Below are 26,826 nucleotides of genomic sequence, written 5' to 3'. Positions count from 1 at the left end.
GGAGTTCGGAATGACAGATAACACTTGCCGACAATGCCACCTGGGCCCAGAAATAATCCAGCACACCACTGCATGGCGCGGGGGGGGGGGGGGTAGAGCGGTACACTGATAGACACAACCAAGTCTCCAGGATTATACATCAGAAGCAAGGGCAAAAAATACCAATTGATCGAAGAGAGTGTACAGTATTACAAGTATGATCTCCAGGCCATACTACACTGAACAGACAGAATTTATGGGATAACCTGGATTCTGGGCAATGCGATGCTGTCACCCCTCTCGCTAGTGGACAAACCTATCACTTGGCAGGCATATAGGTACAGTACAACAATGCATTCACATAGACGGTAATTCGATGTCAGTATGGATAAATGTCATGAGTTAACTGACTTTGAAAGAGGGATGATAGTGAGTGCCCGACACATGAGCACTCTATCATGGAGGTCGTACAGAAATTGCACTATCCTCATTTGACAGTATCGATCAAGTGTATCGGAAATATGCCATTTCCAGAATAACATCTCATCGTGGACAGCGCTGCGGGCAGAGAAAGATGGTGGATGAATGTGGCCATCGAAGTCTGTCTCACACTGTTTCAGCCAACTGGAGAGTGACAGTGGCATAAATCACTGCCGACTTCTACAAGGGAAATGCCAGAAACATCTCCACCAAGATCATCAAGCAATCATTAGCCGCAATAGGTTATGGGAGCCGTCAACCCACCAGAGTCCCATTGTTAACACCACGACACAGGGCTCTATACCTCAACTGGGCCAAAGAACATTGGCACTAGATGTTGGATGATTGGAGATGGGTCTCCTGGTCTGATGAGTCCTGTTTCCAGTTATTTGGAGTGAACAGGAGGGCGCGTATCTGGCAGAACTGCACAAAGCTATGCACCCATCATGTCAACAAGGAACTGTTCAGGCAGGTGGACGATCGGTAATGGTCTGGGGCATGTTCAACAGGCACAAGTTAGGACCGCTGGTATGTCTAGATGCATCTCTGAATGGTTCAGGTTACGTGTCCATCTGTATCCCTTCATGGTCATCATGCACTCACAGGGCAATGGACTCTTCCAGCAGGACAATGCACCTCCCCACAGAGCCGCGATGACAAGAACATGGTTCGAAGAGCATTCTGCAGAATTTACCACCATGGAATGGCCTCTCCATTCACCGGATATGAACAATGTGGAACATCTTTGGAATGCTGTGGAAAGGTCCATTCGAACTTTGGATCCTCCACCGAAGAAACGTGACAGAATTATGGACAGTGGTGCAGCAAGCATGGATGGAAATACCCATGGAACTCTTTCGTGAACAAGCAACAAACCCAAAACAAGCAACCTCCAGAAAACTTATGAGGAAAACATCAGGGAGTCAAAGAAATGTGGCATATGGAACAAGTAACGATCATCGCGATTACCATTTCAACCACAGTGCTAAAGAGCATAAGAAACTTCCATAAGAACCCAGCAGCAATAAAACTCCGAGAGAATATTTACATGGAATCTCATAAATCTGCAATCTGAACATATGTAGGATAGTAATATAGTCTCTTGACTACTGGCAATAACAATAATAATAGTAACCATACACAACCAACCACCCCAAGCACTTGATACCAGACCCCATCATGTGGTGGAAAAAAAAATCCTGCAAAGAAAACAAAGCCAAAATAATAATAATAATAAGGGGCCTGATAGACCTCATTGAGCAACAGCTATCCTGAAGGATTACTTCCAGAAAAACACAGCAGCACTCTACCAAGCCAAAGATAGATAGACAAGCAGCATTTTTCCACTCAACCAAAGCAAGGGGCTCTCTCCTACACAGATGGAATAAACAAAGTTAAAAAAATGGGTAAAGAAGACACTTCATGGTATAAACTACAATAACCTCCCTCAAGACCACGGAGATAAAATGGTTTCCAATGCATGGCTCAGGAGCAGGACGCTCTTCCCTGAGACTGAAGGATTCATGCTTACCATCCAAGTACAAGTAATCGACACCAGGAACTCAAGAAAATACATTGAGGGGCTCCAAGTGTCAGATGACACATGTCGACGATGCCACCTGGCCTCAGAAATGATCCAACACATCACTGCAGGATGCAAGCTGATCACCCAGAGGGAGTACACTTGTAGACATGACCAAGTAGACAGGATAATATATCAGAAACTAGAGAAGAAATACCGGTTGATCGAAGAAAGTGCACCATATTACAAGTACAAACCCCAATCTGTACTAGAGAGTCTAACCCACAAACTGTAGGACCATGCCATAATAATGGACAAGACAATCCTGCACAACAGACTGGACATAACCTTTGTCGACAAGGAGAAGACTACCTATCTTATTGACACAGCAGTGCCCAACACTGGCAACCTCCAGAAAACCCACGAGGAAAAGATCAAGAGATACACAGACCTAAGAGATATGGCATATGCAACAAGTAACGACCATCCCAGTCATCGTGTCAACCATTGGTATGGTGCCAAAGACTCTACATAGCCTAGCAGCAATAGGTAACCCAGAGAATACATACACAGAACTCCAGAACGGAACATCGCAATCCTCATCACCTTTAAGAGAGTTCCTCGACTAATAGTGTAACACCAGACATAACCACCCTGTGCACTTGGTACTAGTACCCATCACAAGGTGGAACCTCCCATCACGGAGAAATAATAATAATAATAATAATTGTTGTTGTTGTTGTTGTTGTTGTTATTATTATTATTATTACATAACTCAAAGTGAGCAAGACAGTATCAATACTGGTTGGTGTGTATTATGTGTGTAGAAGTAAGTTTTTCATAGTTATTTAAATGTCAGTTGATAATAATCTAAAACAAAACAGAAGGTCATGGGCAGTAGCATACAAACAGATAGTAAAACATTTACATTACAAGAAGCTCTTTCAATGCTAAATTTAGCATTTTTTTAGTCAAGTTAGCATCAAAAAAAGGTAAGATGCTAAATGAAATTTAGCAGTGTAAAAGTTAAAAAGAAAAGATGCTAAATGCCAAAATTTTTCAGTTTTTCAAAATTAGCAGCCTTAAAATTCAAAGAAGATAATGCTAAATGCTAAAACTTTTAATTTGTCTGAAAAACAATTTAGAAAAACTGCAGGCAGTCCTTTACTTACAAACTTAATTGGGACCGACAGCTGGGTCTTAAGTTAAAGTCATCTTTTTCTAAAAAAAGCTCTGTTTTGTCCACATTGATATTTGTTGTGGCTGGTAATCCCCAGCTTCAATGATATCAGCAAGTAGTGTTTTTGGATCAGAAATTCTTCAGCAGCAATGCTGTCAGCGCTTGCCGCTTCACCAGTTATCTCGATGTTATGTAGATTTGTATGAGCTTTGAATTGAACCCTAAAAAGTTCGTATTCATGAAAGTTAATATCTCGAAAGTTCGTAAGTAGAGGACTGTATGTATTTATAAATGCTACTCTTTGAAATTGATTTAAACTTTTGTTAAAAATATTCCAGTAGATGGTGTTGATTTAACTTCGAAAATCGGTAAAAGTTTTTTTGAAACAAACTTGAGCATGAATGTTGTAAAAAAATTAGTTGTAAGCCATGAGCCGTTGCAATTGTATCTTGTAAAGTGTGTTTAGGGTCAAAAGGCACCAGGGGTTTCCCCCCATCTCCAAAGTTTACATTGTGGGTGTACCAGTTGACTGGAAATGCCAGAGATTCAAAAGTGTATGGATATTGTACATGTGTTATGTCATGTACCATTGTTCTTCTAGCCTTTTAGCCACCAGACCCCTGCTGAGGCCCAATTTTTGCCCCACTTTCGCCCCCGTGGAGGCAGACCAGGTACTCAGTAGTATAAAATTCACTCTCACAGCTCCTTCCACCTAATTTCCTGAGATTTCAGTGGCTAGGAACTTAAAAAAAAAAAAAAAAAAAATTAATGAGATCGAGAGGTGAGGAAGCGCTAGGAGAGAAGGTCAAAAATGTTGGGGGAAATTAATTTTAGAGTTTTGCTTGTATGGAACATTCCAGGTACCCAGTAAAGTAAAGCATGCAGGTAGAGTAGGGGGGATTGATGGCTGGGGGGAAATAGACAGAATTATTGAGCTGATAGGGAAGACAGCTCCAGTTTACAAGTGTAGTGTAGTGTCTGAAGACACCAGCGGTTCCCTCATCTCTGTGTTGTATTCGTTGTAGGTGACACAGAACTCTGTGGAGGTCAGAGATTTAAAAAGTGTGTGGGGAGTGGTTTGTTGTGTAGTGTTATGAAATGTTGTTGTTTCTCTGAAAATTCAGCCGTTGGGCCCTATTGGGACCCAAATTGCATTTTGTGTGAGACTGTGTCCAAAAAGGTTTTTAAGCTATCGAAATTTTAATTTTAATGGGGTAAAATTTTAAACAAGAATTTACAAGATGAGCAATAAAAAAAAGCTATCTGTATGAGATAGAATAAAGGTAAAGTAACATGAAAAAATTGAAAAATAAGCAGCTAAATGTCAAGCGCTTAGACATCTTCTTTCATCCTATTAGTCATGGAAGAAGAAATCAATAGGAATGAAGAGGAGAAAAATATACAAATTGCAGATGAAGCCAATCACATTGATGTAAATATTTCAACCAATTCTAGTGATAAAAATTACAGTAACAGTGTCGACATTCAGGATTATGCTCTGGCAAGAAGTGATGGGAAAAAAAATTAAACAGATGTACCACTATCAATAGCCGACATTGATATTTCTCATGCAGAGTATCAAGCAGAAACTGCAATCTTTTCCCAACTTATTAATATTGAAGTAGATTATTTGACAGACCCTCAATTTGTTTTGTGATAAACCAATCACACTGTCTCTTGTGTGAGTACTTTTAAATGCAGGTCCTTGCCAGCCAGGTCTCAGAGACAATTTTAAAAATTTTCCAAAGATGCAGCTGGTCACCATTTCATTCCACAGTGGTATCAAAAAAAACCATGAGAAAAGTGGCCATGACAGTGTCAGGCAGTGGCTTATCTATTCATCAAGAGCCAATGCTATGTTTTGCTTTTATTGCTGGTTGCCTACAAACTCCTCCAATAGGTTAGATCCTTGAGGTAACCCAAAAGTAGGTTGTAAAAATTTTTACCAAGGAAGTACACAAAATTGAACTCGACCATTACACACAGGAAAGCAGAAAAGGATTTCTTTCTAACAAAATTTCGCTTATTTGTGATCAAACTGTCTTTGCCAATCTTGTGATAACAGAGAAGAAAGAAATAGAAAAGAACAGACTGATTTAAAGAAGCATCATTGATGCAGTTCTGTTTTTGGCAAAACAAGTCTTGTATTCGCGATAACCACGAAATGGTTATCGCGAATACAGAGGCTTAGGTGGCAAACAAGGGGAATTTCTTAGAGCTCATCAAACTACTAGCTAAACATGATACATCACTTAGTCAGTATATGTTACAAAGTAAAGGAAATGAAACATAAAGATTGGTAGAGTAGTTAATGATCACCATCAAGCAGGGCTTCTTCAGAGTGACTTAGATAGACTTCAGAGATGGTCAGAAAAATGGCAGCTATGCTTTAATCCAGCTAAATATTACACCTGGGTAACAGTAACACCAAAATAACTTATACACTTGGTGGAGTTGAATTAATGCTATTGAAAGAGCTATTTTAAATTGATTTATGATAACACTGATTTTTTGGAAATTTTATACAGAACTTTAGCCATGTTCAAAAACTTTGGTATAATTTTCCACAGCAGCATCTTTCTGATGCTGAACAAACTCATACCATGATAAGATTCAACAGTCCACTGTTAAACTATGAAAATCAGAGCGTTTATATTTCTTCCTTGAATAAGTTTTTGCCTTATGTGCTAAATTAATTATTCCCAGCATTTTGAATTAAGCAACAAATATGGAAAAACAACAAAAGATGACAAATTACAGTATTGCTTCCAACTTATAAACAGGAGTGGACTAATTTTTTTTTTCAGGGATGCTTCATAAAGGGAGAGACCATGATAAAAACAATAATTACCTGCAATTTTCTTTTATAATAGAAACTCAAAATTTAAGTGTTATTGTTCTTTTCAATTAAACTTAAAATCATTAGCTAAGACTACCATCTAAACTGATGCTTAATAATTTGGGATGATTTTGTGAAACCCAAAGAAATGCAAAAATAAGTCTCAAGCACCCAGCACCACATTCTGCACCTGTTTACAGACATCCTACATGCAAATCCAGTTCCAAATATACACAGTATAATTCTGTCATGAAACATAATATTCATATATTTGTTTATTCTTCCCCTAATCAAAGAAGGGATAGAGGATATAATATCTGGAAGTCTACAGAAGAGAGGATCAATGCAGAAGAGTGGGGTTGGTATGTAAAGAATAATTCCTACTACCCTATACTCTGCGACATGCCACTAGTTCCAAATTATCTACTTAACATGATCCGCTTCCTGCAAGACGAAATGTGGTACTTTATGATGTGGATGCAAGCATAGTGGATTGTCCTGTTCAACTGCTTGTGGTGAGTGCCAAATCAGTGGTTGCAATAACAACCACCCCACTGCCAATAATGAATATGACAATGATGAAGACGTTTAAGTTTGTCTTTGACTAAGTTGACTTCTGTAATGAACAGAACATGAAACAGATTTTGAAATAATCATTTTCTTGATTTTAAAATTCTGTAAAATATTTTTAATATTAAAATTTCATAACAAAAAATGGTTGTGGTATATTTTTGAGTTATTTTTATTTGAAAATTTTTTAACTGTAAATAAAAGCATTATCTCTCTTTACAAAGCATAAATTAGTTTCTTTTTTGCATTTATTAGGATACAGCCAGTCTGCCATTTTGAAATACATTTTTGGGGTGTTTCCATGGTCCGATTTTGTTGGATTTTGAATATGTTATTCAGCAATGATTCCTGGGCTGGAAACTGTTTAGAAAGCTTCTGAAGCAATTTTGCCCAGGTCTAAATGCAAATAGCCTGGGCTACATGTGAAATAATGACAAAAGTTATTTTAAGGAAATTGAGCAGGAAGCCAGTGAACTTACTTCAAAGTGTGAAATAGCCTCCACATACAAATTCCAGAGAGGACAAAAGAGAAAGAGATTCCATGATGAAGAAGACAAGACAATATCTGATAGTAGAAAACATTTTATAGTAGAATTTTACTTGATGTCTTTGGATACAGTAATCAGCAATACACAAGAGAGGTTCAAAAATTTCCTTGATATGGCGTCAAATGTTAGTGTACTGGATCCCAAGCATTTTGATGATGAGGCTAATGCTAGCAGGTTAGAATTTATAACAAAGGAATATGCCAATATCCTTGATGACCAAAGTGAAATTATTCAAGAATACTTTTCCTTTAGAGCCCTGACGAAAGAGATGATGAGTAGTGAAACAAATTTTGGAGAACTTACCATCACAACAGTGTTGAAATTTATGACTACCAATGATTTGATCTCAAGTTATCCAAATTTAACCACATTATATCAAATAATTTAAACCATACCCATAAGCACTGCTACTGCAGAAAAATCTTTTAGCCGTCTAAAACTGATCAAGAATTACTTACGCTCTACTATGACAGAAGACAGACTCTCAGGACTAACAATCTTTTCCACTGAAAAGGAATTAGTAAGGAAGGTTGACTACAGAAACATGATAGACCATTTTGCGAAAATGAAACCAAGACACAAGAAATTTCTCTAAGACTCAAGACTAACTTTTAACTGCTGATTTATTCAACTGTATAACATATTACATATGTTTTGTGAACGAAGGCTATTTTTTATTTATTTATTTATTTTTTGTGTTGAATGTAACAGGGAAATTTCTCAAACAAACATAAACTTTTATATATGTATGTGTTTTGCTAGCCTTAACTAAAGTGTATTTTTACGTTGAATAAAGCAACATTACATATATTACACTTAAATAGATACACTCTTGAAAATGCATTAAAAACACGTGGTCTCAAAAATGCATTGTTGATGTGAAATGGTTCTGAAATAATCCCTTGACCTTTGTATGGCACCTATTTTGTCACCTTTGCTCCCCCTCAAGGAAAAATCTGGGTATGCCATTGGCCATGGGAGGTCATCCACCTGTGCAAAGTTGTACTTTACAGCAGGTTTAACTGTTGTTCGAAAATCATTGGATGCACAAAAAGACAAGTTAAAAACCATGCACCCATTACAATACAGCAAAAAAAAAAAGAAAAAAAAAGAAAAGAGAGTCCAGTCTTAGCTATTGTGCTAGAATATTAGTCAGATTCCAGTCAAATTGTTCATAAACATCTGATTTAATATAGCTAGGGAAGGACTTAATTATAGTAATTAATCTTCATAGAAACATTTGCAGAATGCAGTGATTATTCAGTGCACATAAACTATTTAAAAAAACTGGGCATATATTTCTTTTACAATTTTATGGTTTTTTGTTCTGCTATAACAGTATTGTTTGTTTTGTTTTGTTAATTGTAACAGTATTTCTACTAGTTTTCTTTCCAAATATATCTATTATTTTAGTTACATTATGGATTAAATAGGCTTATGTATTAAGTAATAATAATAACTAGGGGGCTTTGTCCAATGTTCACTTTGCTCACCAACCTCTGGTGCACACTTTTCTATGCAAAAAAAAAGTACAGGTATGACAGAGTAGGTCAAATCTTTTCTATGTAAAAGACACACCTATCAAAACTCACTGACGTTCTTCCTTCCCCTTTTTACTCCCATCCTTCAGCTATCTCCCTCAATCATGCTTTTTCCCCCCCTTCTTTTGTTCTCCGTCAGGAAGCTCAGGCGACTCCTGATGGAGAGAAGCCAGAGTACTGTGGACAGCCTGACTCACCTCCCAGTGGTGGTGGTTGTTGTTATTGTTGTTATTTGGTTTTTAGGAGCATTAGCAACTAAGGCCATATTGCTCCGGTGCGGTGGTCATTCCCTGACCTTTCCGCATGCTCCGTATTTGGTGGTGGCAGGCAATGTGGAGTCCCAGTAGGGGCCCTGCAGCCAAGAAGCCAGCACAAACAAATGCAACACAACACTTTCCTGGTTTTTACAGAGGTTCTGTATTCATTACAAGAGTACTGATGGTGCAGACGTGGGAAACCACAGGAGGTGCCTGTGGTTTCAAGCACTATGCCAATATGATCAATATCTAATCAGGAAATGTAATTATTTTACCTATGTAATTATTTATCTGTACATTTGTAGTGGCATAATTGCCCCACGTGACCCGCATCCCTCTTCTCTCATTGGCTACCTTACCCCCACCACCATATGGCGTTCTCAAGGTGGAATAAATATCACTTATGTAATTATTTACCAGCATTTACATAGACCACTTAGGAAAACGTCTTTTGCTTTGAATTCCATAATGCATGAGGAGTATTGTTGCATCTGAAAGAGCAGGACTAAAATATTTACAAACTATAAAAACATTTAAAATACAGGAACCCCCTGACTTACGTAAGGGTTGCGTTCTGCAGAACGCTACGTAAGTCGTAATTTCCCCCATGCTTGTGCAGCACTCGCAACTGTCCTCACCGAATTGATTAAATAAAAAAAGAAACGTTCAACGAACATGTAAATAAAATTATAAAATTACAAAAAAAGAGAAAAGACAGGCATAATGTCAGTAAGTTTTACCTCTCGAGCATCACTGCCAGAATTGACATCTTCAGCTGATAACTATGCCACTCAGCAGGTTGAGGTCTGTGGAAATTTAGAAGGGGTCGGCAGCTCAACCTTACGAAAGAACATATTAATGGATGACTGGACAGTGGCTTTTTTCTTTTCATCATAGATTTCTTTGTAGCAAGCAAGCATATCATTCATCCCTCTGTCAACTTTTAAGAATTGTTTGCTGTCAGGATCCATCTTCTTAAACTTTGCCATTGCCATCTCTCTGACGATGAAGCATCATGGCTCCTCATTTCGTTTATCTTGAGCTTCGTCAATAAGTTCTTTGTTAGATAATTCCTTCTCCCCTATTAACCCCTCCACATCTTTGGCATCAACCTCCAACTGAAGTAGATCTGCAACCTTTACAATATTATCTGTAACCTCTTCATATGATTAGTTTTTTTCAAATCCTTCAAAGCCTTTTATGTGCCGTGGGCATATTTAAACGACTTTTAGTAATTTCCACCCAGGTTTTATTAACGTTTAAGATGTTAATAAATGCATGGTAAATATTGTAAGATTTCCAAAAGTTGCTAAACGTAAAATTTTTCACATCATCTACTGCAGGAAATGCCTGAGCAAATGTTGTGTGTAAATAATATGCTTTTACATTCGAAATAACACCGATCCATAGGTTGGATGAGTGAAGTCGTGTTTGGCAATAGAAATATGACTCTCATGTTCGAATTGAAATCATCTAGACACGTAGGATGTCCAGGAGCATTATCTAATAGAAGCAAAATCTTGAAAGGAATGTCGTTGTCTTTACAATATTTTTCAACCTCGGGAATGAAGCAGCATTTAAACCAATCCTCAAAGAGAGATATTATTATCCATGCTCTCTGGTTCGATCGGAAATGCATGGGTAGGGTGGCTATATTGATGCCCTGAAATGCACAAGGATTTCCAGAATGGTACACAAGCAGTGGTTTTAATCTGTAATCTCCCCCTGCATTAGCCCCAAGCAAGTCATATCTTTTGACACCTTGAAACCTGGCTTTGTATTTTCCTCTTTGGCAATGTATGTTCGATCCGGCATTTTTTTCCAATACAAGCAGTCTCATCAACATAAAAAATTTGCTGTGTTGAATAGCTGCCTTCATTAATAATTTTTTCCAACACATCACAAAATTTCTCTGCAGCTGCAGAATCAGCACTGGCGACTTCACCACATACTTTAACGTTGTGGAAACCAGCACGATGCTTGAACCTATTAAACCAGCTGTTGCTTGCCACGAACTTGGGTTGGGGTTCATCGCACTTATCCTTAATATCTTCATAAATACTTGTTGCTTTTGCTTGAATGGTCATTAGACTCAGGTGCACTCGCTTCTGAATCTGATTTTCCATCCATATTATTAACAGCTGGTCCACCTTCAATATAGCACCTGAATGCTGTTTTGTGATCAGTGTTGATCTTAAATGCATTGATCCTTTAACATGTTCTTTTACATGCACACTGTCCTTTAAAATAGTATTTTAAAGGACAGTGTGCATATAGCAAGACCTAATTCCCTTGCAATAGATGACAAACTTTGTCTTGCTTCATATTTCATAATTATTTTCATCTTCATTTCTAAATCAATTTTGTCATTTCCTGGAACTACCACCACTTGCACTTTTTGTTGATCGCTCTGCCTTCATCATTATAATACATACATAAGAATGAAGAGAAGTTTCAGAAAATTTGTTTTTTATATGATTCAAGTTTTCAGTTTTCAATTGCAGTTATATGTATTATTGCAAATGCAATAAGATCGAGTTTATTACCCGTTTATACCCCGGGGGCTTGGCATACCCAGGGTCCTGAGCTGGATATCATCATTCTTCTCTTTCTTGGTGAATCCCTTTTACTTCTGACTCTTGTTTCTCTCTCTCTCTCTCTCTCTCTCTCTCTCTCTCTCTCTCTCTCTCTCTCTCTCTCACACACACACACACACACACACACACACACACACACACACACACACACACACACACACACACACACACACACACACACACACACAGGGTAACTCAGAATTTTTTTTTTTTTGGCTGGTGCAGCAAAAGCCTCAGGCTTCCTTGCACCATACAGCTAATAATAATAAAAATAATAATAATAATAATAATAATAATCAGATGCACTAACAGAAAAGCCCACTAAATCGGAAAGTGCAAATTGTTTTTATCGTTTTTTGGTCGAGACCTCCAGAAACATGCTTTAGAAAAATATCACAAAGACGTTCAAAATTGATTCTTATAATGGAACATATGATAACGATGATGGGTAGCGAATTTCCATTATAAATATGACATTTAGAGAGATAAATAGCTTAGTAATACACTTGGTCGTCAACTTATGACCGGCCACACTTACGACCACAAAAAAAAATAAATAATGAATAAATTAATAATAAATCAGGAAGTCACTACTGAGGACACCGATAACCCATGAGGAGGCACATCGATGACGGGAGGCCTGAGGACACCACCAGGCACATACACTCAGTCGCTTTCAAGCATCTGTTGCGTTGGTGTATTAATTAAAATTCTACTGAAATATTTAGCATTAGCAGAGGCATTTGATGCAAGAAAGCAAGCTTATGCAGCATCAGCCAAAAAAAAAAAAAAAACACCACTTCCACTTCACCCCTCCGTTCGTTCAAAATACCTGTCCAGCTGAGCCTTAAACTTATTTAGGCTATCAACTTCCACGACAAGGGATGGAAGTCTGTTCCACCAACCAACCACCCACTGGCTAAAGGCAAATTTCTGCACGTCTATTCTACATCTGTCTTTCCTCAATTTGAATTTATGCCCTCTCAGGAGATTATTCTGAGCTAGAGGAAGAATCCCATCAGCATTGAGCATGCTCAAACCATTCAAGGCTTTATACACCTCTATCAGATCACCTCGCTGGTGCCTAGTCTCCAGACACTGTAATTTGCAAAACTTAAGCCTTTCTTCGTAAGAGCACCCCTTTGTTCCATTCACTAATCTTGCCCTTCTCTGTACTCATTCCAGCAGCTCTACATCCTTCTTGAAATGAGGCCTCCAGACCTGTATACAGTACTCTAGGTGTGGCCTGACCATTGCCTTATAGAAGGGAATAATCACCTCCTTATCCCTGCTAGAAAAATTCCTATATATCATAGACAATATACACCATGAGCTACTCTTGCTGCCCGTCTGCACTGCTCAGAGAACTTCATATCTGCCTGCACAACCACCCCCAGGTCCCTTTCATTCTCTACCACTGTCAGTGTAGTACCACAGAGTTGATAAGTTGCTTTGGGGTTGCTGTTTCCCATGTGTAGTACTTTACATTTGTCAATGTTAAACTTCATTTGCCACCTCTCAGCCCATCTGCTCAACCTTTCAAGATCCTGTTGCAGCAATATAGTGTCAGTAGTGTCCTTGACAACCCTGCCTACCTTTGTATCGTCTGCAAACTTCAACATTAAGCTTGATATACCATCATCAATATCATTTATGAATACAGAAAACAACAATGGACCCAACACTGAGCCCTGAGGGACTCCACTAATAACATTAGTCCACGACGAGCAGTGTCCATTGATTACCACTCTCTGTCTTCTCCCTCTCAGCCACCCCTTTATCCACAGCAGCAATTTGCCTCCAATGTCACACTGCTCCAATTTGTGCAGCAGTCTTCCATGTGCAACAGTATCAAAAGCCTTTCTAAGATCCAAGTATATAATATCAAAGTTATTCCCTGCATCCAGTTCCTTTGTGACTGCATCATAGTATCCAATCAAATTGGTCAGGCAAGACCAATTTGATTGGATACTATGATACCCCTTAACAAAACCATGCTGTGTCCGAGCTATAACTGAAGTCTTGTCTAAATGATACTGCAGTGCTTCTTTAACTAGTGCCTTCATTAATTTTCCTGGAACAGAAGTTAAACTCACAGGTCTATAATTACTTGTGTCAGCCTTTGATCCTCCTTTGTGAATTGGGGTCACATTTGCACATCTCCAGTCTGTGGGTACTTCCCCTGAGTCCAAGGAAGCTCTCATAATTATGGCTAAGGGTTTGCTTACTTCCTCTGCTGCCTCCTTTAATATAACTGGATAGATCCCATCCACCCTGGGTGCCTTTCTTGTGTTTATCTTCAACAATTTCTCCTCCACTTTACTCTCAGTTATTACAAGATTCTCTAGCTTACTGCTAGAGTTGAATACACCTCTGGCTTTCCCCTCGCTAAATAACTCCTCATGTGTGAATGTCGATGCAAAATATTCATTTAGTTTGTTAGCTACCTGAGCAGGATCATCAACAATTGACCCATCGATATCAAGTGGACCAATCTGATTCATCCCCTTCCTTACCTATAAATACCTATAAAATGTTTAGTAAAAGGAAAATGCCTTCATCTACATTAGCCAGCTAAGAAGTCAAGATAAACTATTGATTTAGAGTGTAAAATGAAAGTTATCCAGCAGTATGAAGGCGGAAAGAAAGTGAACACGATAGCAAGTGACTTGAAGTTATCACATTCCACGGTATCGACGATACTTAAGGACAAAAGAAGAATTCGGGAAGCTGCGAAAGGTTCTGCACCTATTAAGTCTACAATTTTAACCAAACAACGACAGGGACCCATCCACGAAATGGAGAAATTGTTGTTTATCTGGATGGAAGATTTAATACAAAAAAATACACCCATGAGCCTTCACACAGTGCAAACGAAGGCTAGAAGTTTGTTTCAGAGTTTAAAATCATGCACCCGAGACGATTACGCAGAAGATTTTCAGGCTAGTACTGGGTGGTTTAAGCATTTTAAAAAAAGATTTGCTTTGCATAATGTGCATGTCACAGGAGAAGCAGGAAGTGCAGAAGAAGATGGAGCCAAAAAATTCCTTGATAGTTTCGACTCTTTAATCAAAGAAGAAGGTTATCTACTGGAACAAATATTCAACATAGATGAAACCGGCTTGCAATGGAAATGCATGCCTAATCGTACGTACATACACCAAGAAGAAAAAAGGATGCCAGGATTCAAAGCTTTTAAGGATCGGTTAACTTTGTTGCTTGGTGGGAATGCCGCAAGTTTTAAGCTGAAGCCTTTTCTCATTTATCATTCAGAAAACCCTTGTGCATTTAAGCACATCAACGAGCACACACTGCCCATTTACTACCATTCAAACCCTAAAGCTTGGATGACTCAAGCAATGTTCGAAGACTGGTTCATGAACTGCTTCATTCCCCAGGCTCGTGAATATTGTGCGGAAAGAGGTATCCCTTTCAAGATTTTATTGGTTATGGACAATGCCCCTGGCCATCCCCCTCATCTGGACGACCTTCATCATGATGTTAGAGTGGTTTTTATGCTACCTAACACAACCGCTCTTATTCAATCCATGGATCAGGGTGCTATTTCAGCATTCTATCTCATTCACTATCTCAGAACGACATTCACACAAGCCATCGAAGTGATAGATTCTGATGCTGATTTATCTTTGTGGGAAAGTGTCTAAAATGTTATGCGAATACTACATTTGAAGGATCTGAAAAAGAAGAGGAGCTGGAAGTGATTACAAAAAAAATAGTTAAACTTGCAAAAAATCTTAAATTAGAATGTGAAATAGAAGACGTAGAGGAGTTGCTAGATTGTGAGACAAAAGAACTTTTGGATGAAGAAGAGAAAGAAGAAGAGGAGCCAGAAAAGAAATTCACTGCAAAGGGTTTATCATATTCTCTTTTTCGAAACTGAATAAAGCTCTCGCCAGTTTCAAAGCAATGGACCCTAATGTCGAACGATTTACAAAGGTTGAACATATCATTCAAGATGCTGTGCGTTGCTATCGTGAGATATATGAAGAAAAAAAAAGAAACAAACTGTTCAAACAAAGCTCAGCATGTTCCTCATCAAGAAAACATCTCCTACCTCAACCCAAGAACATGACCCTGACGATCCACAACCCAGCACAAGCAAAGATTAAAAATCGATTTTGTAAATTTCATTTGTATTAATTTTTACATTAATTTTAGATTGTATTTTTGTGTTTACAGTACATTATGTACAATATAATTATAGATTGTAGTTTTGAATGAATAATTCAAAATTTAATTGGTTTATTATATGAATAATAAACCAATTAAAATGTAGAGAACGTTTGAATTTAACCTCATAGAGAGAGAGATAGCTTAGGCGTAGAAATGAAGGTCCGTACAGTTTTGCTAAGTAAAAGATAAAAACATTACTGTATTTAAAATGAACAAGTAATATAAAAAAATTTTTTTAAAGTCAATTCCTACTTAGGTCAACAAAGAAAAATTTTTTTTCGCTTTCCTTTCGCATTGTCCGTTTGTGAAGCAAGGGTCGATACCGTTAATCCAGTTTGTTTGTTTAGTTTATTGTTTTCATTCATTTTTAATCCCACGTAACAGGAGCAAATATACGGTCCACTCCATCAGTGGCCCTGATGATGGAGTAAGGCTTCTTACAACAGGGGGGCACACTAGCGACATAATTATTTTACTACCCTATGACATTCACCTTCTCGACACGTAGCTCAATCTTAAGGTTAGGTAGGAGAAGTGACCAACAATTGATGACAAAGATTTTAAGGAGAGAAATCGGAATTGAACCCAAAGCATAAAATTTCTTCAGTTTTATTTTTTGAGAAAAATCCTTCATTCTAACCACTAAGCCACAACTGCGCTAACTCACACTCAAAAATCATTTGGATAAAACGTCTACTTAAAGCAAAAATTTTCAAAAATTTATCAAAAAATTATTGATTTTCGCAAGAATTGAACTCGCATTCTTCACCTTCACGTGAAAAATACTGAAATCCTTGCATTTTACCGATTGAGCTACTGCCTGTTGATTTCAATCTAAATTTATATCCTGCTAAATATCTTATATAAGAGAAATTTTTTTCTCTCATATAAAACTAAAATTAATTAATTAAATTTAATTAATGAATTAATATTTGAAAAAACTGTATTAACATCAAGTGTCATCCACTACAAGTTTAAAAAAATGTATTTGAACTTGAGTGGATGAATAAAAAGTATTTTATTAACGATTGAAAATTTGAACAAGATATATAAATATATATAGGGAGAGTGTGAACTAATAGTAGGAATTGCAAAATAAAAGATGATACAAATTTAAAAGATTATACAAATAAATTATAAAGATGATAAAAAGATTAGAAAGGTTAAAAAATACTGTTAATAAATATATGATCGACAACCAACTGTATAGCGAAATTTTCAACTTCCAAGGACTTGGAGAATTACAAAAAAAACAAAAAAAAAAAAAAAACAAACAAACAAACAAACAATGCTTTATTGGATTCACTTTATATTTTCACGATACCTCCATTTATTCCTACGGGATGCAAAACACGCTTCCACGATTTTTTTTAAGTTTGCACTGGCCAGTAAAAACTTACGTAAAGGCGAATTTCCGTAAGTCGGGGAGTTCCTGTATTTATAAAATACTAAACTATTTACAAACATACAAACTATATCGGGTCTCTTCATCAGCTGACATTACAATGGAACATCAAATGATGCTCATGTGTGGTCATGTATTACACAGGGTAGCATGTGCACGAGGTTGGTGAATGTTATGGAAGACATCAATGTAATTATTTACCTGCGCATTTGTAGTGATGTAACTGTCCCACCCTATTCTTCCATTGGCTTGAATAAATACCACTAGGAGGAAAACGTTTTTAATGTATAAAGAGATAATAACAATTATTGTTATTGTAATTATTATTACATAACTTTTTATGTAATTATCATTATATAACTGTTAGTTTCTTGCTACTCTGAGAAACTAATCACTATTAATAACATTGTTTTTATGGGAAAATGCATTCAAAATAAGCTAGTGAGCCAAAAAAAAAAAAAAGCTTGTTACAAATGAATAATTAAAATTACTTATTTGTAATTTGTGTTACATTAAATGTAATAAACTAGAATATCCACACTAGGATAAAATTTCTCAAAATTGAAGAATTTTTCGGAAATTCAGGAATAAAAAACATAGCAGAGTAGTGAGTATAATGGTAGCTACAGAAATTTCCTAAGAGGTTTGGTCTAAATTTCTTTGAAAGGAAGAGGAAAGTAAGATTGAGCACAGGAAATAGTGGATAACAAGTTAAATTGACGATGTATGACTTCTAGTAATCAACAATTATTATTAGCTTTTAAAATAATGTTATTAATCACTTAAGAAGTGTGAAATACACTTCCACAAATGTGGTTATCATTATTATACATAATTGTTAACCTCATTATGATAAAATAATTATAAAAATAATAATTTCAGCACAACTGCTGTTTCTATTCCCCACCCCCCACACTTTTGATGTAATTCATGAGTCCTGTGAAATATAAAATAAAACCTGGAGCAACTCCAAATCTGCCCTTCCCTTGTTCCACCACTGGTTTAGACTAGCAGAATTCAAACGTTACAACTGCTGTTTTTTTTTTTTTTTATATTCAAAAGCTAAAACTACTTTAAATAAAGAAATAAATTGTCATTTTTATTTTATACAGCTGTCCATTTTTATTTTATACAGCTGTCATTTTTATAGTACAGCAGTTAACAACTGGCCATGCCTTTTTTGTTATAGTATATGGTCTTAACCTTAGACCAGACCACTGTCAGTCATATACTGATAACCAAATATATTATTAAAAATAATCACCTTTTCTGGCTTGATCGGATGCATCATAAGCTTCTTTTCTCAGAAGTCCAGAAGAATCAAAACTATCATGAGGCTGGTATATGGCATAAGGATTAGCGGGTAATGGACCACCATTTAGCACCTGAAATTAGTATCATAATAAATAATTTCATAAAATATGTCCCAATAAAAGTCCAAAATCTACAGTAATATGGGAAGGCAATAAGAAATATTACATTATATAAAGAAACAAGCTTATTAATGAATGAAAGCAACAGGAGGGAAAAGAAAACAAGATTACAGAACAGAGCTTACAGTAAATTCTGGAAACTCACATTCAGTGGCTAGTAATGGTTTTGATTAGTGCTGAGTTTATGGGGGAGAAAAATGATGTAGTGCTTAATGAAAATAAAACAAAAACCTTTCTTGGTGATGAAAAGAACAGGTATGTACTGAATAAAATCCAAAGAAAAAACAAAGTTTTCAGGAGACTTTCTGCTATGTTCACCAATGGAAAGTGAATGACAGATACTGCAAAAGGTAGATATACACAGCAGAAACAATATTCGAAAAACATAATTTGCTTGGCAGGGAACCTGTTAAAGTTTTCATACAAAGTTTTAGAAGGCAAAAGAAAAACAATGAATAACATGCTTATACGAGATTGCATTCTCTAAAAGAAATTAATCAGAGAAGGAAACAGTAAGATACCACTGTTTTCTTTTTACACTCATAGTCTTTATAGGTCTTCGAAATTCAGCAGTCGGATAGGATAACCTATCCAACTGCTGAATTTAGTATTGAACGAAAATGTATTTGTAAGCTTTGATCTGTATCTCATTAAAAATAAAACACTAATAATTCAACAAGTAAGCTGTTCTAAGTAATCACAATTTAGTATTAGTAGCGGGTGCCCATATTTTTAAATGACTCAATCTTCAATGCCAAACATACACCAATCCAGACACAAACCCAAACCATACAGAACCAACAAAAAAGAAAAGAAATAAAACAAAACGAACAGACAAAAGAAAAACAGAAGGAGAAAAAAAGAAAATCCACTCATTCACAAGCCCATACCTCAGGGGGCCCAAATGGACAGGCAGCCAAACAAAATGAAGGCCCATGCATCCCCCATCCCAACAACAGTTTTACCAATTTCAATCAGCCCCACACTCAATATGGCCAAATACAAACCTTCTGTGATCACAATTTGAGACAATGTTAATTTTTTACTTTTAATATTCAATTGGTATCCAGAGAAAACTGGGACTGGAACCCAAAGATCTACGGGCATCAGACAATTCAAAAATACAATCCAGTTCAATAAAATACAGTACCCACTAGACACCCACAAGAAACCAAGCCACGTGCAGCAACTGGCAAGAAAAGAAGCAATCTCGTGCTAGCTGCCAATCACACTGCTTGCAAGGGCATCACCTGGAAAACTGCCACCCTGCAATAATCTGGTATGTAATATTAATTTATTAATTTTAATTAATTAATGGTGTAAATTTAATACAAGATAATAATAATATTATCCATTGGGAAATATATTGTATTGTATAACCTTTTGACCAATGGAATAACCATTTACATATATACAAACTCCCAATAAGATGACTCGAAACCCTAGAGCGTATCGAAAATTAACTTCAGTGGTTTGAGAAACCATATAGCTAAAAGAGTTGATAATGTTCATTATTTTTGTTTAATGAGGCAAAATATGTGCTGTTCTGTTCATACTGAGGATACATATTTTCGTTTTTAAAACAAATTATCTTACAATCTTAATTAGAGTAGCAAACATTTAAATTTAAACCAAATCATTGCAGGGCAACAGTTTGCCAGACGGCAAACACAAAACAACACTATCAGCAGCAAACACTATGTCACTCCTCCACCTGCCACACACGGTGTGACATCCAAAGGCATTCACAGCAAATACATTTTATCTAACTATATATGTATTTTTGAACAATCCAATACATATACCCATAGAGCTTTGAGTTACAATCCCAGTTTTCTGCAAATACCAGTCATATATTAAAAGCAAAAAATTAACTTCTCCTTTTTCAACTGGGACTGGTACCCAAAGCTCTAATATTGTCTCAAATCACGATAAAAAAAAAATTATATCCTCCCACGCCAAACATGAGATCAATCAAAATCAGTAAAAGTTCCACTGGGGCAAAAGAAACAGGTATACAAGAGCTATTGGCTATCCACCCATTCAAAGCACCCAACAAGCAGAGGAGAGATTGCCACGTGAATGAATGAATGGATCCTCTCCTTGTCAATTCTTCTCCTTCTGATTCCATTCCTCCCTCATCTGCTTCTTTCCCCCCTCCCTTTGCCAATTCTAAGCAGTTCAGATTTGAGGGTCCAGACCGTATACATGTTGCCACCAACGGATCCAAAATTTGTTAGTTAGGCCCAAACTGCCTGAAATGTGCAATACCATACCCACTCCATGGATCCACAATAAAACAAAGTCAAAACACGTGCATACAAGTCTAACTGTTAACAATAAAATTAATGTTACATATCAATAGCACATTCCTAACAATCCCGAATAAATAGGATTATTTCATTGTAATAACAGAAAATATATAATAAAGATGATGATTTGTGATTTTTATATATATTTTTTTATTTTTTATATATATATATATATATTGGAGACTATAGGTGTGAAGACATAGACTTCTGGAGCTGGTGCAAACGGATGTTTTCTTTGAAATTTTATTGTATTTTGGATTAGTTAACTTATTAATTTGTTTTACAATTAGATTAAATAGCTAACTAACACTACTAAGTGTTAGTTAGCTTATTTTTTAAATTTAGCTAGTGATTTGGTAAGTTACAACTCACTATTCATAACGCTATCGCATCATTGTTTTCGGGGGAATATCGCAGCGCAACCAGTAGCGCAGAAGAATAGTAGGGTTTTAATTGTAATAAATTAGTATTTTGATGGTTTTAATCACTTTTTGGGCATATATCTTTTGTATTTAATTAAGGATATAACTAATTTAACATTGCGATTGTTATGGTAACTTGATATCGTATATCTCGAACTTCATAGCTAAAGTATAACGTAAAGCTATATAGTGGAATACATATTACTGCATTAGCTTAGAATAGTATTGTATAGTCAAGTATAGTAAATTAATCAATTAAATGTATTAACCTTATTAATTGTCATTGTTAATTAAATACATCGTATTTAAATGGAAATCATTAGAGCAGCAAAGCAACATGCACAAAGTAGTGGAAGTGCTGTGGCTTGGGGGAGAACTGAAGGAGGCGATTCTCCAATGCATCACAGCCTAAAAAAATGCGTAACTTGTGAAATGTTTGTGGATCTTTCTGGAAAGGGACATGATCTAGCCAAGGAGGATGTCTTTGTGTGTGTGTGTGTGTGCTAGGTGCACAGTGTGGCAAGAAATTAGGTGTCAACTCAGCGTTCTGATGGGAGTCTATGAGAGTTTGAAGAGGAGGGTAGATTCCCTTGAAGGAAATGAAATGTGGGCTCATCAAACTCTCAGCTGCCCACTCAATGCCAGAGTTCACTCTTGTGCATCAGGCAATCTTCAGGGCAGACTGTGCTGATCCCACAGGAGCTAGTTATTGTTGGTGACTCAATTGTCAGGGAAACTGGAAATATATTGTGCAAAAAGGATAGGTGGAACAGGACCAGGGTATGTCTGCCAGGGGCAAAAGTTGATAACGTTGTAGAGCAGATATCATCTTTTAAGGGCACAAAAGGTGATACTGTATACGTTGGCACTAATGACATTAAGAGCAGGAGATCTCTGGACTTACTTAACAAATACAGTGGTACCTTGGATTACGAGTAACTTGGTATGTGAGTGTTTTGCAAGACGAGCAAAAATTTTTAATAAATTTTAACTCGATAAACGAGCGAGGACTTGCAATACGAGTACAGTCAGTCCTCGTATAACACGTGTTTACACTACACGAATTCGATCATACACGATTTATAAATAGGGGAACGATATCTTATATAACACGAACCGAATTCGCTTATGCACAATTAGCCTTTGTGTTTACAAGAAATGGCAGTCGAACGCAGAATCACCCCAACCGAACGCAACTCGATAGGAATGAAGAGAAGATTTTGAAAATGTATTTATGGTTTTTTATATCAGTGAAGGGGAAACACATTTCACCATAATAACATAAAAACCAACAATTCCAGCTAGTATAATCGCAAATGCAATTAGATCGAGTTTACTACCAGTTTATAACAGATTCCACTAGCAGGAACGCAACTGGAAATTGTTTTTATTGTTTTATGGTAGTAACCCCTAGAAATGTGCTTTAGTAAAATGTGAGGTGTTAATATAGTGTATCTCTGCCTTTATGGTGTTGTTTATTCAGTTGGTACACGCGCGCAGCTTTGTTTATGTGTATCAAGCGTGCCTCCTCGTTTTGTAATAGTGCGAGCGATGAATCTGATTTCCGTGAAATCCTCAAAAGGAGGCAAAAGCAAGTGTCATTGGAAAGATTCCTTGTTAAAGTCGCACAAAAAGAAAAAATCAACAGATAGCAGTGATTCCGTTAGAGACAGTGAAAGTCGTCCTACCCAATAATTAATAAATTCGATTGCTTTATGTATATTAAATTTAAATATTAAAAATATAAAAAGGTATGTATTTTGTATTAATCATTTTTACAGTATATGAATATTTTTGAGTTTTGGAACAAATCATCTGGGTTTCCATTATTTCTTATGGGGAAATTCGCTTTGATATACGAGTGCTTTGGATTACGAGCACGTTTCTGGAACGAATTATGCTCGCAAACCAAGGTACCACTGTACAGGTCAATATTGAAAAAAAGGTGCAAGTTAGGGTTAAATTTGTAAGTGTGTGCAATTCTGCCCAGACACAACAGGAGGGAGTATAGGATGACAGCCTTGTCAATCAATTCGGCCCCGGAGAGATTGTGCAAGGCTCGTGGGTTGGAATTTTTCACAGTGTGGTCTGTGCTTGTTAACAGGAGAGACTGTTTCTACAGGGTTGGGATATACTTAAATAGAAAGGGTGCAAGAATATTTGGTGATGCTACTGAGACAGTGTTAGATGGTTGTTAGTGTTGTTATTTGGCTTTTAGGAGCATTAGCAACTAAGGCCATATTGCTCCGGGGATATGCGGTGGTCATTCCCTGACATTTCTGCATCATCCATATTTGGTAGTCACGGGCTCGAACCCCGGTCTAATCAAGAAGCGTGTGTGTGTGTTAGATGGGTCGGGAAACTGCTAGCTTGGGGTGAGTCACAGACTAATAGATTAACAGTAGCCACAGGCAGAGGTGAAAGAGATTCTCGCACTGCTTCTATTGGAATGTGCAGCAGCATAGAAAGCGAGGTACTGGGGATTTCAAGGACTTCTGGGGGATTATCATGGAACATGTTAGGGTAACTAAGAGTAAGATCAGGTGCATGTATACTTGCATGTACACCAATGCTACGAGTATAGTAAATAAATTTGATTTGTTATCCAGTTTTCTCTCTGATCGCTCACTGAGGGTAATGGTAGATGGCTCTCTTATTTTTTTAACTTCTCCACTTATGCTGGTGTCCCCCAAGGTTCAGTTCTTTCCCCCACTCTTTTCCTCTTGTATATTAATTACCTTCTTCCATTGACTGGAAATCCTATCCATAGTTTTGCCAATGATAGCACATTGCATTCCAGTTTCCATTTTGAGAAACTTTGCCCTGCTCAATCAGCTTCAACTTCTCGAATATCTGCTACCAATTTCTTAAATGCCGATCTCCAGGTAATTTTCTAGTGGGGCAAAGACAACTTAGTTGATTTCAATCCTTCTAAAACTCAGTCTTGTCTTATATCTCACAAAAATGATTCTTTTGCTCCTATGCTTACCTTTGGTGACCAATTTCTAGGCAAGTTGATATATCTCTTTTGGGGATTACCCTGACTTCTAACCTCTTTTGCACAAGCACATTACAAATATTGCTTCCTCTGCATCTGAAAAACTTGGTTTTCTCTTTGGTTCTCAGTGTTACTTTTCTTCCAAACAGCTGTTTACTCTGTACAAATCGCCAATCAGCCCTACCATGGAATATTGTTCCCACATCTGGGTTAGTGCCCTCAAAACCTCTCTCAGGCTTCTATATTCCATTCAGAAGAGGGCAGTTAGGTTAATTAATGACTCCTCTCTAACAGAGTCTCTTTACTTGCTGTCTCACAGACATACTGTTTCTTCTGCATGCCTTTTCCAGAGATACTTCTATGGGCACTGTTCTTCTGAATTGACTTCTATTATTCCCACTCTCTCTTTCAAAACAGTCTGAACACATGCCGCCACCAGCCAACAACCATTTACTGTCCGACTTCAAACTCACGGAACCAACTTTTCATCTTCCTTGTTTATTCATTCAACCGCTGTTTTCTGGAACAACCTTCCTTCATACATATTTCCTGAAAATTATAGTCTACAAAAGTTTAAGTCTGATGTCAACAAATATCTTCTTTCGTCTTCTCAAACTCCGACCCAAGCACGGTACCAAGTACTATAGGTTCTAATACCTCTCGTGTTTGGGGTTTTCATAAAAAAAAAAAAAAAAAAATTCTTACCTAGAAAAGCTTCAGTTCTGCAAATTGCAGCATCTAGAGACCAGGCACCTGCATGAAGATTCAACTGAGGTGTTTAAAGCCATTAGCATTAGTTGAGGCATATGATGCAAGAAAGAAAGCCGATGAACCCTTCCCATTTTACCCATCCGGTCACTCCAAATGTTTGTTTAGTTCAGCCTTAAATTTATTTAAGCTATCAACTTACACAACAACAACAGATGAAAGTCTGTTCCAGCAATCAACTACCCCCTGCCTAACGGCAAACTGCCACATATCTATTCTACAATTATCTTTCCTCAATATGAATATATGTCCCCTCAGGTTCTTAATCTGAGCAAGCAGAAGTATCTGTCAGTTCCTGCTCCTCAAGAATATCTCTAATTGCCTGAAGATCACAACGTACAGCAATTTGTCCTCTTTTTTGCTCTTAATCAGTCACAGTTTGATTCTCTCCATCGGCTGTTCTCTCAGAAAGCCATTTTTTCTTCAACAATTTTGAATTGAATCTTTTGAAATACCCCAAGCAAGACTGATTTTGTATGCTACTTCATTTAAAGTCAACAGCTTTAGAAATTCAGGAACATCATGATCTGAGGACAGCAAAGATAAAAGTAGCTTGCATCTATAGTTTACCTTAAAAAGCAATATTAATATTTTTCTCAGAATTTCTTTCAACAGCAGGGTGAAGCAGAATATCCAAATCTGAGGTGTTATAATTTGAGAGTGGCATGCAAAGCTCTAGCAGTATCTATCATAATGTGCCCTTGTTCCTTATCAGGAGTTGCTTTCTCTTTTTCTCTCAACCCTAAACTAATCCCAAGTATAACTTCTCTCTTCTCTTATCAACCCATCATTCTCTCATAGTTATTATTTTTAAATTTAATGATTTTTATTTGTTTTATTATTTATATTTTACTATCTATCTATTTATTTATTGTTATTATTTTTCTTTATTCCTCATTATGGCAATTGATGGGAACTAGCAAGCGAATTTTCAGGTGATTTTCTGTTGTTTCTGCTGGCAGGTCGCTAAGCAGCCTAAGCATAAAAACAATGCAAAAAAACACAAACCTACCAATAACATCAGCAGGGCGTATGGTGAACCTGGAAAACCACCTAGACAAAAACACATTCATACTCACATATCCAAGTCATTTTATTGTTACAAAGATCAAAAGGCTACACAAAACTTAGCTTATTGGAGGCTTGAAGTGGTGAAACCCATGTTTAGTCTCTAGAGCAAAGTTTCCGGCACCGCCCCATACTTCTCCTTTAACCCATGCACGGTACTAAGTACTATAGGTTTTGATACCTTTCGCTTCTTGGGGTAATTAATACACAACTTTATGTTGCTCATAAAGATGCCTACTACTTGAATATGTATAATATCTATAATTTGGTCCTTTGCTCCACAACAATTCTCACATTTCCGAGGTTTGGAATGTTGGACCCTGAGATGGGTCCAATATTCCATTGGACCCACATCAGGGTGCACTGAGATGTATTAATATTGTCAATATACATTTCTATTACTGCCCATCTCCTCAGACACATACAGCCACTCCCTGACTTACGTAAGGGTTGTGTACCGCGGAACTCTACGTAAGTCGGAATTTCTCTAAATGCTTATGCAACACTCACATATTTCATTGAAGCAAATTTTATTGAATGTGATTGAAGCAAAAAAGAAATGTTCGATGAACATGTAAATAGAACTATTTATTCAATTTTTTTATCTCATGTGCAGGAAAAATTACAAAAGTCTACAAAATTCCAAATATTTCAAAATTATAAAATTACAAAAAGAGCAAGGACACAGGCATAAAATCAGCAAGTTTTGCCTT

At 36.9% G+C, this 26,826-nt stretch overlaps 1 protein-coding gene across 1 annotated transcript in view; it reads right to left on the bottom strand.

The window, feature by feature from the left end:
• Nucleotides 1–26,826, bottom strand: part of xmas (RRM_XMAS2 and SAC3_GANP domain-containing protein xmas) — a 311,404-nt gene that overhangs the window by 99,855 nt on the left and 184,723 nt on the right. Inside the window, exon 11 of the mRNA XM_090380957.1 lies at nucleotides 18,377–18,497. Coding sequence (XP_090237083.1) covers nucleotides 18,377–18,497 — 121 coding nt within the window. The remainder of the gene's footprint in view (nucleotides 1–18,376; nucleotides 18,498–26,826) is intronic.

This window comes from Mastigoproctus giganteus, chromosome 9 (genome assembly GCF_048544385.1).
Source record: "Mastigoproctus giganteus isolate SK-2022 chromosome 9, ASM4854438v1, whole genome shotgun sequence".
NCBI classification, from domain to species: Eukaryota; Metazoa; Arthropoda; class Arachnida; order Uropygi; family Thelyphonidae; genus Mastigoproctus; species Mastigoproctus giganteus.
This window is presented reverse-complemented; position numbering and strand designations above follow the sequence as displayed.